Source organism: Eucalyptus grandis, chromosome 1 (assembly GCF_016545825.1).
Source record: "Eucalyptus grandis isolate ANBG69807.140 chromosome 1, ASM1654582v1, whole genome shotgun sequence".
Classification (NCBI taxonomy): Eukaryota; Viridiplantae; Streptophyta; class Magnoliopsida; order Myrtales; family Myrtaceae; genus Eucalyptus; species Eucalyptus grandis.
Genome location: NC_052612.1, coordinates 36,796,815 through 36,812,288, shown reverse-complemented (window position 1 = coordinate 36,812,288; position 15,474 = coordinate 36,796,815). Strand labels below are relative to the sequence as shown.

The following is a 15,474-nucleotide window of genomic DNA, read 5'->3' as shown; positions in this document are numbered from 1 at the left end:
AAGGCATGGAGGTTGGACAAATTCCATAGATCCACGTAGGAACCAGATTGGATCGACAGTCCGATTCTCAAGTGAATCCATACAACTAACGGACAGTTCCCAGTTTCCTTAGCGGATGGTTCCCGATTCTAGGTTGGGAACCGTCCACACGGACCATGCACACCTTTACTCAAATTAGTACTAATAAATTTATCTCAAATTAATTTTTTGATCATAAAAACTGTAATAAATTTATTATAGGTGTATCAGTTTACTGTTTTTAATGGTGAAAAAATTAATTGTAAATTTATTACAGTTTTCATGATCAAAAAATTAGTTTTGGATAAATTTATTAGTACTAATTTGAGATTTTTTATGATATTAAACTTAATGGGTATCCAAACTAAAAAGAAAAATAATAATTTTTATATTCAAGGTATAAAAGCTATTTTCTCAAATAAAAATATTTTTAAATAATAAGATTAAAAAAATAATTAAATATACATGATATTTGAATTCTAATATTAAAAAGACAATTCAAATTAACAAAAAAAAAACTATAGTTTTTGTTTTTATTTACTCCTATTTTTATTTATATATTTAAATTTCTTTCTACTCTATAATATATATTTTGTGTGTGTGGGTGTGTGTAGTATCTATATATTACATATTTTAGGTATAATAGTATATTTTATTATTTAATAAAAAATTATTAAGGAATGATGGAACAGAATAAATAAATAAAAAAGATGGATATTTTTTTTTAAATGGTAATATATATAAATATTGATCATTTAAATATAATATTTTTCGTAATTTTCTACAAATTATACTTTACTTTTAAGAAATATAAACAGACAAGGCGCTTAATCGTTTTAATCTCCATCGGTCAATTGTCAACAATAGAAGTGTCCTGGCTGATTAACTCTCTGACCATCGGCCAAGTAATTCTTTGTCGGTTGACCCAGTCCCTTTCTGAATATTGGAAAAAGATCGAACTTGGAAGAAGTCAGTGCAGTGAGATTGGCAAACATTTTCTTAGAAATGACGAATATACTCGATTTTCTTGATAGTAAAAGTTACCCTACAAGGAGCAATGTATATAATCATCCAGCTTGGGGGATTTCGATGAAATTTGAAGAGCGACAACTGAGGGAGGTTTTGGGACCACCAACCCCATCAAGATTATAGAAACAACATCCAATCTTTATCGCTTCAATATGTGTTTCACATGTTAGATTTTCGTAGGAGACAGCACTCTTCGCCAAATGAGGGATTGATGCGAAGAAAAACCCATTCAACCAAGTTTCATGATCAAGCAACTCTTAGGAGGTAAATGAGTAGGCTAGCAAATAGCCAAGACAGAAGATTATCTAAGGAACAAAAGAATGACATTGTCCGATTCTGTATATCTTTGGGTATTGCATAGCCACCTCAAAAATGCAACCTGGTCAGTTCAGCATCAGTTTTACCACAAAAAGCTGCTAAGAGAAAATGAATCTCTCTCTCTCTCTCTGATGGAGCTCAAAGCAAATCTGGAAAATTGAGCATAAGTGTTGTGGTGTCTCCGGAAGGATCTCTAAGGCTGCTAGGAGGCTGCCCGCCAGCAAAAGTGTGGCTACTTGATGCAAGGAAGCTAAGCGAGTCAAATTTTGAACTCGCACCCACGATGGTATTCCTGGTGAAGGCACTATTCCTGGTGACTGCACTGGTTTTTCTCTGATGGCCCACCCTGAAGCATTCGTAAGAGCAATGCTAGAATTACTGAGACTGGTTTACAAAATTGATTTACAAAGTGATGTGTCAAAACTATTAATGGTTTTTAAATATGAACCGCTTGCTTAAAATGCCACTCACAATATGAAACATCACTTAGCATACCAATTTCATAAACCAGTTTCGTAACTCTAGCATTTCTCTTATCATAATAAAAATGATACAAGCATAGAAAGGTGACAAAGAATTGAAATAAAGGTGTAACACAGCTTGTATTGGACTGTACACAAATACAAGCTCTTTTTAGGCCTTTTTTAGGCCATTGTGACAACAGGGAAGGTGACTTTAAGCACAACAACCATGAGACCATCCAGAGTACAAATAGAAAGAAAGAACCAGAAGATTACTCAAGACAACATCTTAATGCCAAAATTGGCATGCTTTTCCAGGAACTCCCGTTTAATATGTTTGACAAAATATATGGTTGGTACTGCTGGGCGCTGGCATAGCTTAAACTAAAACATGACTACAGTATGCTGATATGAGTTGTCAGCCTATGGATCCACAATCAGGAACCGGATAGAATTTCATTCGAAAATATGCGAAAGATATGTTCAATCTGTGTTCCTTGCCTTAAGTTTCCAAGCATGAGTTGAACATCAGATTACCTCATTAGTTTGAAGCTTCCTCCCATTGCTCCAAATTACTTGTTAGTTGGATACTAGCAGATATCACTGGTGTGCCTCACTTTACGAGTGATGGACCTGCCCATTCGAAGGCGTCGAGCTGTGAGTGCTTCTAATAACATTTGCAAGGCATCTTCCACTGCTTCAGCCTGCTTATCCAAACCATAGGAGCTAAAATCTGGAACAGCTTGTAGCTCAGACATGAGGGCAATGGCTGCAGCAGCTGTGCAGGTACGATCCCATGAAGGCTGTGGCCTAAACTCAGACAAAACTTATTAAGCTTAAGAGTGGTTTTAGATGCTCTAAGACGAACAGGAGAAGTCCAAGGTTTTTATGGAAAAATCATACAATTACAGGAAACAGTGGAAAGAATCAAGAGAAGAGAAGTTCTAGCCATTCATATCACCTGAGCTTGTGCATTGCAGATGCACCAGTAGCGAGAGATATACAAGGAAGATCATCTTCCCCCCAAACGATCTTTGCTTGCTCCTTCAGGTTGGAAAATACAAGGTCATGCCAGAATAAACTCATTAGTTGCGACCAAGCATCAACCACTAGGTTGTCTCAATAATGCAAAACTGTAAATTCCGTTCAGAGGGTCAAAGCCGACAGCACTGACTACACATAGGTGACAAAGACATATTTCTACAATGAAGAGAAGTATGCTTTGTTGAGTGTAAACCGTAAATCAGAGGAGATAAAAAGGTAATATAAAAAGGATTTGCCACCCAGTATTACCTTTAAACGCTGGAACATTGCAGCAGAATTACTCCATGTACCATCAATTAGAACAAAATTCAAAATTCTATCTTCATTTTTCTCAGTAATGGAAGCCTGGAGAAGATAGAAAAGAGGAATTTACATCTGAAGCCATTGTAATCAGGAGACAAGGACAACAATAAAGAATTAAAGATTCAAGCATTGGTATTGGCACAAGACCGTCACGTCAATTTTGAAGAAGCACTACCCTCTCTGACTGGAATTGTGCCCTGCTGAATGTATCCTGTACAGATTCAGTCAGAGCACTCTTATTGGGATAGAGGCACCAAACCCTACTCTTCCCTGATATTGATAATATTACATGTCAGGTCCCAAGGATACAATAAAACGTAATATAATGACTTAAAGATGTTTAATCTCCAATTACCACATCCAAATAAAGAATAAATTACCCAGCCACCATAGCCACTTTGCCTCTCTCCCAATAAATAAATATTCTCTCAGACAGAAAATCAGTTTATTTCACCCAAAAAGCCAAACATAAAAGGTCAAAGGGACGCTTGGATTGTAAAATGGAAAGGCCTTTCCAAGATATGAAATTGACTCTGATCAACTCAACAAAATTATCAAACTAGCAATATTTCCAAACATTGACCCTTCAACATTATTGGGTTGCTGCAATATTGGACTGAGAAATCTCTGAAGTGAAAAGTCACCAAAAAAATACAGAAGAAAAAGAAAATGATGGAACCTGCAAGTTTGAAGGTATTCCACATGATCTCTTCGTCTTCAGCAACTCCAAAGAGGCACAAAGTTGCTGCTTGGACTCCAAACAATTGCCATAGCAACTTCCCAGTGTTGTTTTGTCTCAGAAAGTCCTGTAAAAGGACTAGTCACACTAACAGAGGCCGATGCATCAATGTAAATGTATGATATACCATAAATGACAAAGTATTAATACCTTGGGATGCATATACACCCAGAAACGCATACCATGCCACAGAGAACAGGGAAGTACTTTTGAACACATACAATCTTCCATAGGAAGCCAGCACTGCAAAACAATAGGACAACATATTCTAACATATCTCAAAATGGAATACATTTTGAAGCATTGGTAGAGGGATGAAAATTGATATTATGTAGAAGAACTATCCTTGCAAAGTAGCCAAGTACCTTTTGGCAAAGGTAGTTCCTGCTTCCAAGCAAACGGCATGCTATCTGTCGGGCAGCAAAGAATTGAAGTTTCTTCTCTGAGTCACCTAATGCCTGATATTTTGCTCTGTGCTTCTTGTCCTCTTTCACTTTGAACTCGCCCTGAAGAACAAGCAACATTGAGGAACTGAATGCATCCACAGCAATTAAAGACACTGATTCTCAATCCAAACTATCAGATTTGCAAAATTTCATCCTTTAGTTTACAAAAACTGTCACATTAGAGCTCTCACGCAGACTTTTGTTACAACAAAGGTTCTTCTTTATTTTTATCTTTTTTAAGTCTCGAAGAGCAATGGTCCCGACAAGATTTCAAGAGCATCGCCATACAAGTGTAGACATCCAAAGGAGGCTGATTTTCTTATGCAGTTCCAAACTTCCCGAACTCTAAAACCTCCCCTAGTCACTTCTTTCAATGACATACAAATCTTTTCTAGGTAAAGGCACAACGCAGGACCAATCGCATCCTTTTTTTTTATCATAGCGACAGCAACATCCGCCAGACTGTTCCCGGGAAGACCCGCACAAAAGCTTCCTACTTTCCAATTGCTCATCCTCAGAAACCGCAGGCGGCATCAAAGTCAAGCCAAGTCTACCGAAACAGAGCACAACACGACCGGTCGAGACCCATTTCAATAAATCATTCCAAAATCAAGAAAGAGCCCGTCAACAAAACAGCAGAGAGCCCACCTGGAGTTTACCGCCCTTGCCGCCGAAGCTCAGGGGGGCGTCCATGTCTTCCTCCAAGAGCTTCAGGTCCTCGATGACCTCGGTGACCACGGCGGGCACCGGGGACGCGCACCCCCACCCCCGCCATTCTTGCGGCGAGACGGGACCGCCCTTCGCGGCGGCGTCTCCGTCTTCGCCGCTCACGTGGACGTGCCGCGGAGGCGCGCGAGCGGCGGAGGTCAAGGGGGCACTGCCGTCGCCGGAGAGGGCGCAGGGTTTAACATCCATGCGGCTTTGGACGAAGCAGGAGAATGCGAAGTGCGCAGCTGCTGCGGCGGAGGGCGAGCATCTGACTGGAAAGGTTCTCGGAGAAAGATGCATTTTTTTTTTTTTTTTTTTTTTTTTAATTTGGGGCCTTTTTCGGGTCTCCTCTCTCGCATATTTTAATTAGAGGTCGGCTCGTTTCGCTCGTTTCGCTCGTTTCGGTGAGGCGACATTTGGTTTTTGCCAGGTCCTTCAGGATTCTTGCTGAATGATGAGCTGAATTAGGTTTGCCCTGTGTTACTGTTTACCGACGGAAATAACCTTTTGGAAAATGTTACGGCAAAAATTCTAGAAAACAGCAGTTTATAACTTTACATATGCATTTACTTTCTTTTTCTTTTTTTAAAAAAATAGAATTTCATTCGGTTTTCATAGATATAAGTATGCATTTTGTTTTTCTTGATTAATGACTTATAATTTGCCATGTGAACGTGCTGTGCCTGAGATAAATATGTTTATCGATTGGTTCTACCGCGTTAGGGTACTAGAGCCAAACATGGTGCCAACAGAAACGGAAGCAACTTTCCCCTGATGAAGATCTGCGGACACGGAGACCTGTTGGCGGTTCTTTGTTGTCTCGAGACATCTCCACAGACCATGGGGCATGATTTAGGAGCTCTTGAAGGCTCGATCCGAGGAATCCTCTGAAAAAAGGGCGAACAAAGTGGCATAATTGCCAAATAATGCACGTGGCTAACCTATCCAAAAACCCATTTTAGTGAGTGATCCAAAATAGTAGTGATTCAATTTATGGGGAGAAATTTGATTCAAAAGGGTTGGGCCACGTTGTGGTGACTAATTTGTAACCTATTTCTACCATCATTTCCATGATATTGGGCTAGCAATCGTCGAGAGACTAGCGCAGTAAAGCCAGGATCATGCCAGGGGTGGTTCCCAAATTGGTTACAAATCCCCCCGCAGTTAACCCTTCTATTTTATTTACGTGGAATAGGGGCTCCGATAACCACGGCCTTTGTTTAAGGTCCTTAGGCTGGACCAAATCCAAAATAGTAGTGATTCAATTTATGGGGAGAAATTTGATTCAAAAGGGTTAGGCCACGTTGTGGTGACTAAATTTCTATGGTGACTAGGATGAGTACCGATTAGTTTGGAGACTTTATGGAGGGAAGTAGATACTAATTATCTTAATTATCTAGTTAATTCTACAACGATGCAATTGAGTTAGACTTGCACTAGACTTATTGAGGGCGGATTTCGTCAAATTGAGATCGCTTGCCTAGACTGAACAATCATCCCTAGTTCAATTCGGGACAAATTTTGACCTAACCAAGTGATTAATCCAGGCCAGATTTTTTTGAACCCAATAGGTTGATCCTACCGGATTCAAGGATCACTTGTCGAGACCAAACTCACTCCATGGTTTGACCCGCGGACCAATTCGGGCTTCACCAAGTTTGCAAGTTACATAGTTAAATTCTATCTTCCATCCCTTCTTCAATCTAAGGAAATTCATGCCCGTTTGGTTCAATTTTGCAAAAATGACTTTGAGATAAATGGATTTTCCAAAATTTATAAATAATTTTTATTTGCAATCTCAAATAACATTAAAAAAAAACTTTAATAAAATTATTATCATTTTTCTAAACTTTTTGAAATAAATTTTTGCTATTTTTATTTTTTTTAAAGTAAAATCAAATAAAAATTTTTAACTTTTTTTATTTCTGAACAAAAATGATCAAAATCATTCACTGGACTGTTATATTTGCCGGCCTAAGGCCACGGAGACAGATCCAACTGCTGGACCGATAGATCTAGCCTCTAGGTTGCTGAGGTCGCGTAGACTCAGGCAATGTCACTTGGCTTGCGTAGCATCTCCTGGGTCCACGCGAGCCAGGCTATGCTGCCTGAAGTCGCGTGGACCCAGGTGGCATCGCCTGGTTCGCGCGCACCAGGCGATGCCATTTTTAGGTCGCGGGTCAAATACCGAACCGGTCCGGCTTATTTCTCTCGGAGACGAGCGGTCACATAGTACTTCGTCGATGATTTGCACCTCGTCGATGGTCCGAATCATCGCACGAACGAGCGCGACAAGGCGACGGCAATGGCAACATCCATTCCAGCCCATCTAACTTTCCTCCTTTTTCGTCAACCTCCGGCACTTCCACACTGTCCCGTCTTCCTTCTTCCTCTTCCTCGCCGCCTTCCATCTTCAGGTCCCCACCGGAATCTCCATCTCCATCTCTCTCTCTCTCTCTATCTTCAGCTCCTTGCGCACCGCTCTCATCTAACTTTCTCGCATCCCTCGTTCCGCTGCCGGCCGCGCGCGCTCCCTCCCTCCCCCATATAAACTCGCGCTTCCTCGTAATATCATCTCTCGATAATCTCTAGGCGCAGCGGTCGTTCCTCATGTCTTCGATGGCGGCAATGCTCGAGTCGGTCGCTCTCTCCTCGCCGAAGATTCGCCCTTCCCCCCGCCGCCCTGCGGCGGCTATGGCCTCGTCCCCGGCGGCGATTTCCCTCCCCTCGCGGCCGAAAGCCGACGCCTTGCCGGGCTTCGCGGGGTTGAGGATTCAGTCGCGATCGCTCGCTCCGTCGAATTCCAGGAGCTCGAGAGGTCCTCGCTGCTCGCGGAATGGGCGGATCGTGTGCGAAGCCTCGGACACTGCTCTCGACCGTGAGTTTTCGTTCTCTTCCCTCCTTTTTGTATTTCGTTGATTGTAGACTTTGGCGTAGGGGGTTTTGCCGAAACGGTTTATCGTGCACTCGCGAATTTAGGACTGCGAAATGATGTGGTTTAGATTGAGCTGATTGATAGGGACTTTTGAATGGAAATGCCATATGTTCTATAGTTTGGTTGTTTCGGCATCGAGACTTAATTGTTTCGAGTGTGCATTTGATCGGTAGACTCGAGAAAAAAAAGAAGCAAAGAGACTTGTGTCTATGCTAATATACAGCACTAAGGCTTGTGGAAGCAAATTTAACTACAAGAATCCTGCTGTAGATAGGCTCTCTCTCATAGTCTACGAGTTGTTCAACTCGCTACTTTTTACCAAGCACTGAATTTTCATGGAACGTCTCGGAATTACTATGTATGATTTAGGGAATTATACTCGACCATCATTTAGTATGATCTGATGTAAGTAGAATAGATCGATTTATTGGATCTGTATATTTCTTTATGAAGGCTATAGCTGAGTACGCATCCATATAGATATATAGGTTGGCCTTATAGGAATCAAAGGTAGAAGCGGAGTCCCGTCCTTCTTTCTCTTCGATAATGTCCTTGCTGGTAGCTAGAGAAAGTCCAATAGTTCGCGCCATCCCTTATTTTGATTGCATTGGAATATCAGCTTATTGCTGACATATGCTAATAACCATGTTTTTTGCTTGGGTAGAACTTTGAAAAACGTAATTACATGCTCAAGTTTGAGATATAGACCAGCAGTCTTGAGGAGAATTTGGATTAGTCAGCGCCATGGTTCAGGAACTCATTTACTATGCTCCCAAAACCTCAAATTATCTTAAGGTCTCCTCTAAATGCTCTGTTACCTCAAACTTTCGCAGATTCTTCACAATGGAAAGATAACTATAGTATCAACAGTGGGATGCATTTGCTTTGATACTAATCACTTATATGTTTGCCATTATAACAAAGTGACGCCATCTTCTTATTTCAAACACATTACCACAGAATTTTGTATATATGTAATGCATGAATACTGATCTTCACGACTTGGATCAATGAATGCGCTAGTAGACTGGCTAGTGATTTTCGTGAAGTTAATGTTTGACAAGGGAAGAATTGTCCCTGTAGACTTGGAACACCTTTGACCTGCTTAAACAGTGAATTATAATTGTTGGTCAACTAGATGTTTGCGAATGTGTTTGCCCACTCATATTGGATGACGATTCAATAGTTCATTAAAAGTTTGTTCCTTTTCTTCTGTTCCATCAATGGAAGATGTGCATCTCAAGATCATTAAATCCCAAACATGCTATTGCAAGCACTTGTTATTAATGTGAATGAGGGTGATTGGTGACAATTGACTGAGTCGTTGACACTCCCGTAAACTTTCTTTAGTTAATATAGGATAGGTTTTTCTCTCAACCTTTTTGGTTTTACTTTACAATAACTATGTTTCATACTGCAAGCATCCTGTTTGCTGAGTCTGATTAATTGGTCCCTAAGTATAACCCTGTTTCCATCTCAAAGCATATGACAGCCTTCTATGTTCTAGATTAAGTTTTCTAATTGCTAAAACAGAAGATAAGCAGAATCCCTGTTTTATTTGAAGCTGGTATGAGTATGCACTTTTACTTTACACGATTAGAATGAGCTCTTTCCAGTTCCTCCAGTTAATGTTTAATGTAAATTCACATTCCTTACTGTTTTTGTTAATTGAGGAAGTAATGGAGTTGTAAAAGATCGAACTTCTATCTGATCATTTTGTCAGCCTAAGCACCAAAAGTTATTTGGATGCTCTTAAGTCTTGTCGTTTAGCCTTAGTTATAGGTCTGGAAGTTTATGTCCTGAAAACATTTGTCTACTTGTGGATCCATCCTCCTTTTACTTTCTCTAGATTATGCTTTCTTCATTCAAGCATAATCCCAATAATTCTTGTCTATGGTTTGGATGGCGTGACTGATGAGGTCTTAGTTTTTTGTCGTGTCCTTTCACTGATGCATGGAGGAAAATTTTAGATCAAGTGATCTTGATGAATATAAAGCATCTGGTAGCATCATAAAATGAAAGTATTTGTAACTTCTTTGCCCGAGTCAGCTCCAAGGGAGAAAATGATGTGTGTTCACGAGTCCTCTGATATTCGTGTATGTTAGTTTTGGTTGCTCTATTGTGTAAGGTTTGTGTGGTAGCATAAATCCTTTTGTTGGAATTCATCTTTAAAATCTTTTCTGAGAGTATGCTCTTCAGCTAGATTATTTTCAAGCTTTGGCTTAAATTTGCTGGAAATGCTGGAAGGAGACCTTACGTTTCTTGGACTATTGGAACCTGATCCTTCAACCTGGTTCTTCCTTAAGTCGCATACTTGCATTGAAATAGATTTTGATCCCTGAGCCAGCAATTCCTCTGGTGATCCTCATCCACGTTCAACTTGTTGATCTAATGCTATTGCAGTGCTGCAATCATTGACCACATTTCTATACAACCTTCTGAAATGTCAAAGATGTTCCCATCTTTCTGGGTCTGTGGCTGCTTTGAGGATGCTACTGGGTAGTGGGTAGTTCTATGAATGTGGAGCTGTGGACTAGGATATATGAATGCATAAGTTTGCCACTTTAAGTTATGCGCTGAAAGTATTGTTTGCTGGCCGGTTTTTTCCACCCTTCCACTCCTATCATAAGTTTGTTTGATGTCTCTTTTAGGAGCAACACGAAGTTCTTTTCCAAGTGTGTGTTTGGATAGTGACTTGGTTCTGTTTCCTTTATAATGAACCGCAGTTCATGTCCAATACAGCCTAAATTCAGGCCTTCATAGTCTTCTGCAGGATTTGCAATTTTCTTTTCAACTTCGGTTCAAAATTATGTTGAAATAATTAGAATTCATCTTCAAACATGATCAGATCAATTATGTTGGAGTGACATTAACATTTGTAGTCTGGAGAACACAGTAGTATGACAGCACTTAGACATAGAATATACACTTTAAGCAATCATCTTTTATATTTTTGTCTTCTTCTTCAAGTAATGGGGAAAAGGTTTGCTGTACTAGCTGCATTTGGGCTTGGTTAATATCTCGAAGTATCTTGAAAGAACTAAGAAACTCGGCGGAGATAGGAGTGGGTTTATACTTACCTGAAAAAATAAAAGGTAGATTGGCAAGTTGCTTGTTTCACTTCATTTTCACCTGGACACTTGGTAATGGTGTTAAGATTCTTAAGAATAAAGCATGGTGTCGTCATTAATAATTAAGTGAATTGTGCTATCTTAACATCATATCACCCTAATCTAGAAGTCAAGTTCATGTTTGATTCATGGACTAAGACAACATCATTAAAGTCATGCAGCTGACGCACATGCAGCGTGAAAACCTCATGCAAGTCAGACTGGAAGCAATTCTTGATGGAGACTATCAAAGGGTAGAAAGCTGGTTAATGGAAAATTAATATCAGAAGTGGACACTTCATCCCACCTACCTGTTACTTCATGTTCAAGATGCTCTTCTATATAAACACTTATGAATGATGTTGGAAAACACTGTGCCATGCATAGATCAACTACTCTTGTGGTATGTATTGATGTAACTAGTGTGTTGTTTAGGATGCTCTGTTTTTTTGTTGGACACTTAAGCATGGAAAGACAAAATCTTAAGGGAGTAAAAAGAGATTTGAAATAAGAGAGGTTCTGTGATGGAAAGGAAATCTGATCATTTTCGTTGTACTTGGTGCAAAGCGAAGTATAGGATTTGTCATGGGGATTTAGTTCTGCTTCAGTTGGTATCTTGATATGTATACTTTGTTCTCCTGCTTTTCAATACTTAGAGAATTCTACAATGGAGTCTACATGTTGGCGTGATCCTTGCTGAAAGGTCAAAGCACTTTATGTTGATGGACCATTTGTTTAGAATTTAGTCCAAAGGGTCTTTACAACCATATCTTTGAATTGTCGAGGATCTTTAACTTTATTCTGGAAAGAATGGGTCCTAGAAAGAGGACCTAAGTTTGTTCTATTATAGTTTAATACAATTTGTCGTGTTTATTCATCAAATTTCTCGGCATTTAGATTCTAGGACAACTTTTTCTTGCTGTTGGCCCCATTGACCCACATACTGACTTCTTAGCAATGCAAGCACATGCGCAGAAAAAGATGGATTTTGTTTCTTGCTTTAGGTGTTCATTTTTTTATATACTAGCAAGTAATAAATTTGACTTCGATATTGGTTTATATATACTTTAAAATTTTTAAGTTGCTATTCCTTCAGACGATCATCTAAGCTTAATTGGTTTCCTCTTTATTGGCAAGTCCTGCATCTGCACTCAATTTATTCTCGTGGAGGTTTAATTTCTTTGTTTTATAATTCAGCAGAGTAATGCCAGATATAGTAGTTGTCTGAACTCATTAATCTAGCTGCCAGCATTTCTGGGGCTGCCCATTACTTCAGTACAGGCGAGATGTGAATTTTGAAGAAGCATGAGTGACTTTTCCCCTAGAATCTTGTGTTCCCATTTTGTCTGGAAAAGTTCATGATCCTTATTAAAATAAGATAATCATTTTTCTCATCTATATAATGTTCTTTGATATTGAAATTTATCAGCTGCTTAAACCATTTTTCTTTTCTTTTTCCAAAGAAGTTTGACTTCATTGCTTAAATTGGTCTGTCGGGCTCTGATCAGAATTAATTTTATTCAGTGGGTAACTCGTTTGTTTGTCTTCCTGCAGTTCCTCCAGTGACAGATACTACATGGAAGTCACTTGTTCTCAAGGCTGATGGGCCTGTGCTGGTCGAGTTTTGGGCCCCGTGGTGCGGGCCCTGCCGAATGCTCCATCCGGTGGTGGGAGAAATAGCGGACGAGTACGCTGGGAAGCTCAAGTGCTTCAAACTGAATACTGATGAGAGCCCTTCCATCGCAACTCAATATGGAGTCCGGAGTGTACCCACGATCATGATCTTCAGCAGTGGCGAGAAGAAAGACGCGGTCCTCGGTGCAGTGCCCAAATCAACCCTCACAACCTGCATAGAGAAGTTCTTGTGAAAACAAATAGTGATGTGTAAAAGGTCAATTGGCTACGTTTTTATGATTTTGGAGAGTTCCATCTGTCTGTGTTAGTGTGTACCTAGAATTCAATTATGTTTTTGTCTGGTGTGGGAATCGACATAGAGCCATGAAAAATAAGAAAGTTGATAGGATACCAATAGCTTGGTGGTGGTTGCTTGTCAACTGTAAGAGCATAAATGATACTGCTTTGCCCTTTTGTCAAAGTTTCAGTTTGAAATAATGCAAATCCGCACCACCGACCGAGGTGACGTGGATGGTAGATCCTTGGCCCTCCTCGGTGAAGGCCAAGGTTCGAATACCCTACTAAGCTATATGGTGACTTAAGCGTAATGTTGGGATGGTGGTTTCTTAGTTATATGGTGACTTAAGCGTGACGTCGGGATAGTGGTTTCTCCGCTAGCGTCACCGGGGAATGCAAATCCGCGTTGACTCTTCCTGGGCCATTGTGCTCGGCTCTTCTAGGACTTTGCTTTTGCAATTTTCCCCGCATCTAGAATTTTAGATCTGTCCAGCTCCTCTTCGGATCAGAGTCATCACATCCATCTATATTGAGTTGAATTGGCGATAACTATTTTAAATTGGACTTTGTAGCAGCGGACACTAGAGGAACGGGGGGGAGTCATGCCTCGGTCTGCGATCCTCATATATTATAACATCCTCCCAAATGCAAAATTCTAAGGGATCTTGCATATTAAGCACAACCATGAGTAGAAAAACTACTGGTTTCGAGATATTTAGAGGTGATGGGATGGAATCACTGTGACTTGGAAAAGAAAGAAAGTCTCACAATGGGATTCATCATCACTTTCCCACTCTTAAATTAGCACAGTAACCGCGGGAATTGCCGAACGATGTCAATTCCCATCTTGTCTGAACCTGTGTACGTGCATGTGCAGCTTTGAAAACTACAGGAAGAGGAGGAGAGGGGAAACGAAACAAGGTGGGAGATGGAGGCAGCATCAGAGCCTAGTCATCACATTCACGAAAAGTGATCTTTATCTCAACAGCGCCGATCCGTGACGGCAAAGGTACAAGGATACGACGCTGCCCATGTCCTTAGATTGATTGGGGCGAACAAGACAGCAGAGAAATCCTCTTGACTTTTTTGTGAACCTTGGAAAATGTTTGTTCACAGGTACAAAGAAAAGTCTCTCCCCCTTATCCTAAAATTAATAACGATTCCGTGTTTTGCCAGCTTGGACGATCTTATCTCCTATTACCGAAAGGCCAACATGGCTTATGTCCAACAGAGCTTTGTTTCCTCGCGCCCATCCACATGACATGATCTTTGGAAAACATCAGATCTTTTTGGCTTCCTCTCGTGAAATTGGACCGAGCATTTTCGATGTTCTAGCTGATTTTAAGGTTTGCATATATAATTTCTGATGATGCACCGGCGACGATCTAACTTGAAGCCACTTGTAATCTGGATAAGCGCACATGGACCGCGTGATCAATTTTTAAGCAATTGCTTAGTTCAATAGTGTAAATTCAAGCATTAGTTAGACCACTACCTAATAAACAAACCTCAAACTTAGTTGCACCACATTGTTATATGGGTTTGACTCTTTGCTAAAGCTATAAAAAAATTTATATAATTTATCTCTAATTTCTTTATATGAACGGTTCGGTGACTAATAATTTAGTCCTTCTCTAGCTAAATTGAAAAGGAAAATGAGGAAAAAAGAAAACTATATTGAAATTTGGTAGTTTTACTATATATCTCAGGAGGTTGACATTGAATTAATTAAATGTGGGGAATACAAGTAGAAAGCATCTTCCTCACAATTGGAGGCGAGTCTTGGTGCAAGCACATCCGCATTTTATAGCTTATCATATGAGAAGGATGACAACTTCAATCAAATTTTCTTAATTAGATAGGTACATTGTTGGTTAGGTAACGAGTACCTACTTGTTTTTGATATTATACCAAATTATAGCAACGAAATCATCAGGCTTCTCTGCCTGGAAGACAAAAATGTGAAGTAGAACTATATCTAATTATGATATCATGACATGCTTATGATCAAGTAAGTCTAATCCACTTATTCTCTTATTCAATCGAAAAGTGACAAATCTATCAAAATTAGGAATGATCATTAAAAAGGGCGATGCCATCGATCTATCCCCTCGACTCTTCAGATGCTAACTAGTCTTTTCTGACCGAATCATCTCGACACAACTCTTTTAGGCGACTGAAGAAGGAACGTCGTGATCACCCAATCCACCCGACTCCGTCTCTCTCGGCATATGTCATCCGTATGGACTTGATAATATACTTATTGAGAAGTGACGTTCTTCAAGGGTTCGGGGTCAAACTTGCTGATTCCCTCAACGATTGGCAAGTGCAACAGGATGGCCTCTCAAGCAAGTTGTACGACAGCTTTTGCTCAAATCTGCCCGGTCACCACGGCCAAAAGTTAATCTAACGCACAGCAAATAGAGATAAAGCTTCCCATATGCCAAATATT

General features: G+C 40.0%; 2 protein-coding genes across 3 annotated transcripts; one reads left to right on the top strand and one right to left on the bottom strand.

Moving 5' to 3' along the window:
• Positions 1-1,290: 1,290 nt before the first annotated feature.
• Positions 1,291-5,511, bottom strand: LOC104440669. 2 transcript variants are annotated; one of them, XR_724720.3, is made up of 9 exons: positions 5,007-5,509; positions 4,278-4,418; positions 4,063-4,155; positions 3,853-3,979; positions 3,349-3,443; positions 3,120-3,215; positions 2,788-2,870; positions 2,364-2,636; positions 1,291-1,711 (listed from the first exon to the last, which is right to left on the bottom strand). XR_724720.3 is itself a non-coding variant. In XM_010053600.3 (8 exons), exons 1-8 carry the CDS (start codon positions 5,364-5,366, stop codon positions 2,417-2,419), a joined length of 1,215 nt encoding a protein of 404 aa, XP_010051902.2. In that variant the 5' UTR covers positions 5,367-5,511; the 3' UTR covers positions 1,943-2,416. The 2 variants fall into 2 exon arrangements, 1 of the variants encoding a protein (XP_010051902.2); XM_010053600.3 differs by lacking the exon at positions 1,291-1,711 and having other exon boundaries at positions 1,943-2,636; positions 5,007-5,511.
• A 1,856-nt stretch (positions 5,512-7,367) lies between these two features.
• Positions 7,368-13,223, top strand: LOC104440663 (thioredoxin 1). Its single transcript, XM_010053587.3, has 2 exons — positions 7,368-7,944; positions 12,666-13,223. Exons 1-2 carry the CDS (start codon positions 7,677-7,679, stop codon positions 12,977-12,979), a joined length of 582 nt encoding a protein of 193 aa, XP_010051889.2. The 5' UTR covers positions 7,368-7,676; the 3' UTR covers positions 12,980-13,223.
• Positions 13,224-15,474: the final 2,251 nt, after the last annotated feature.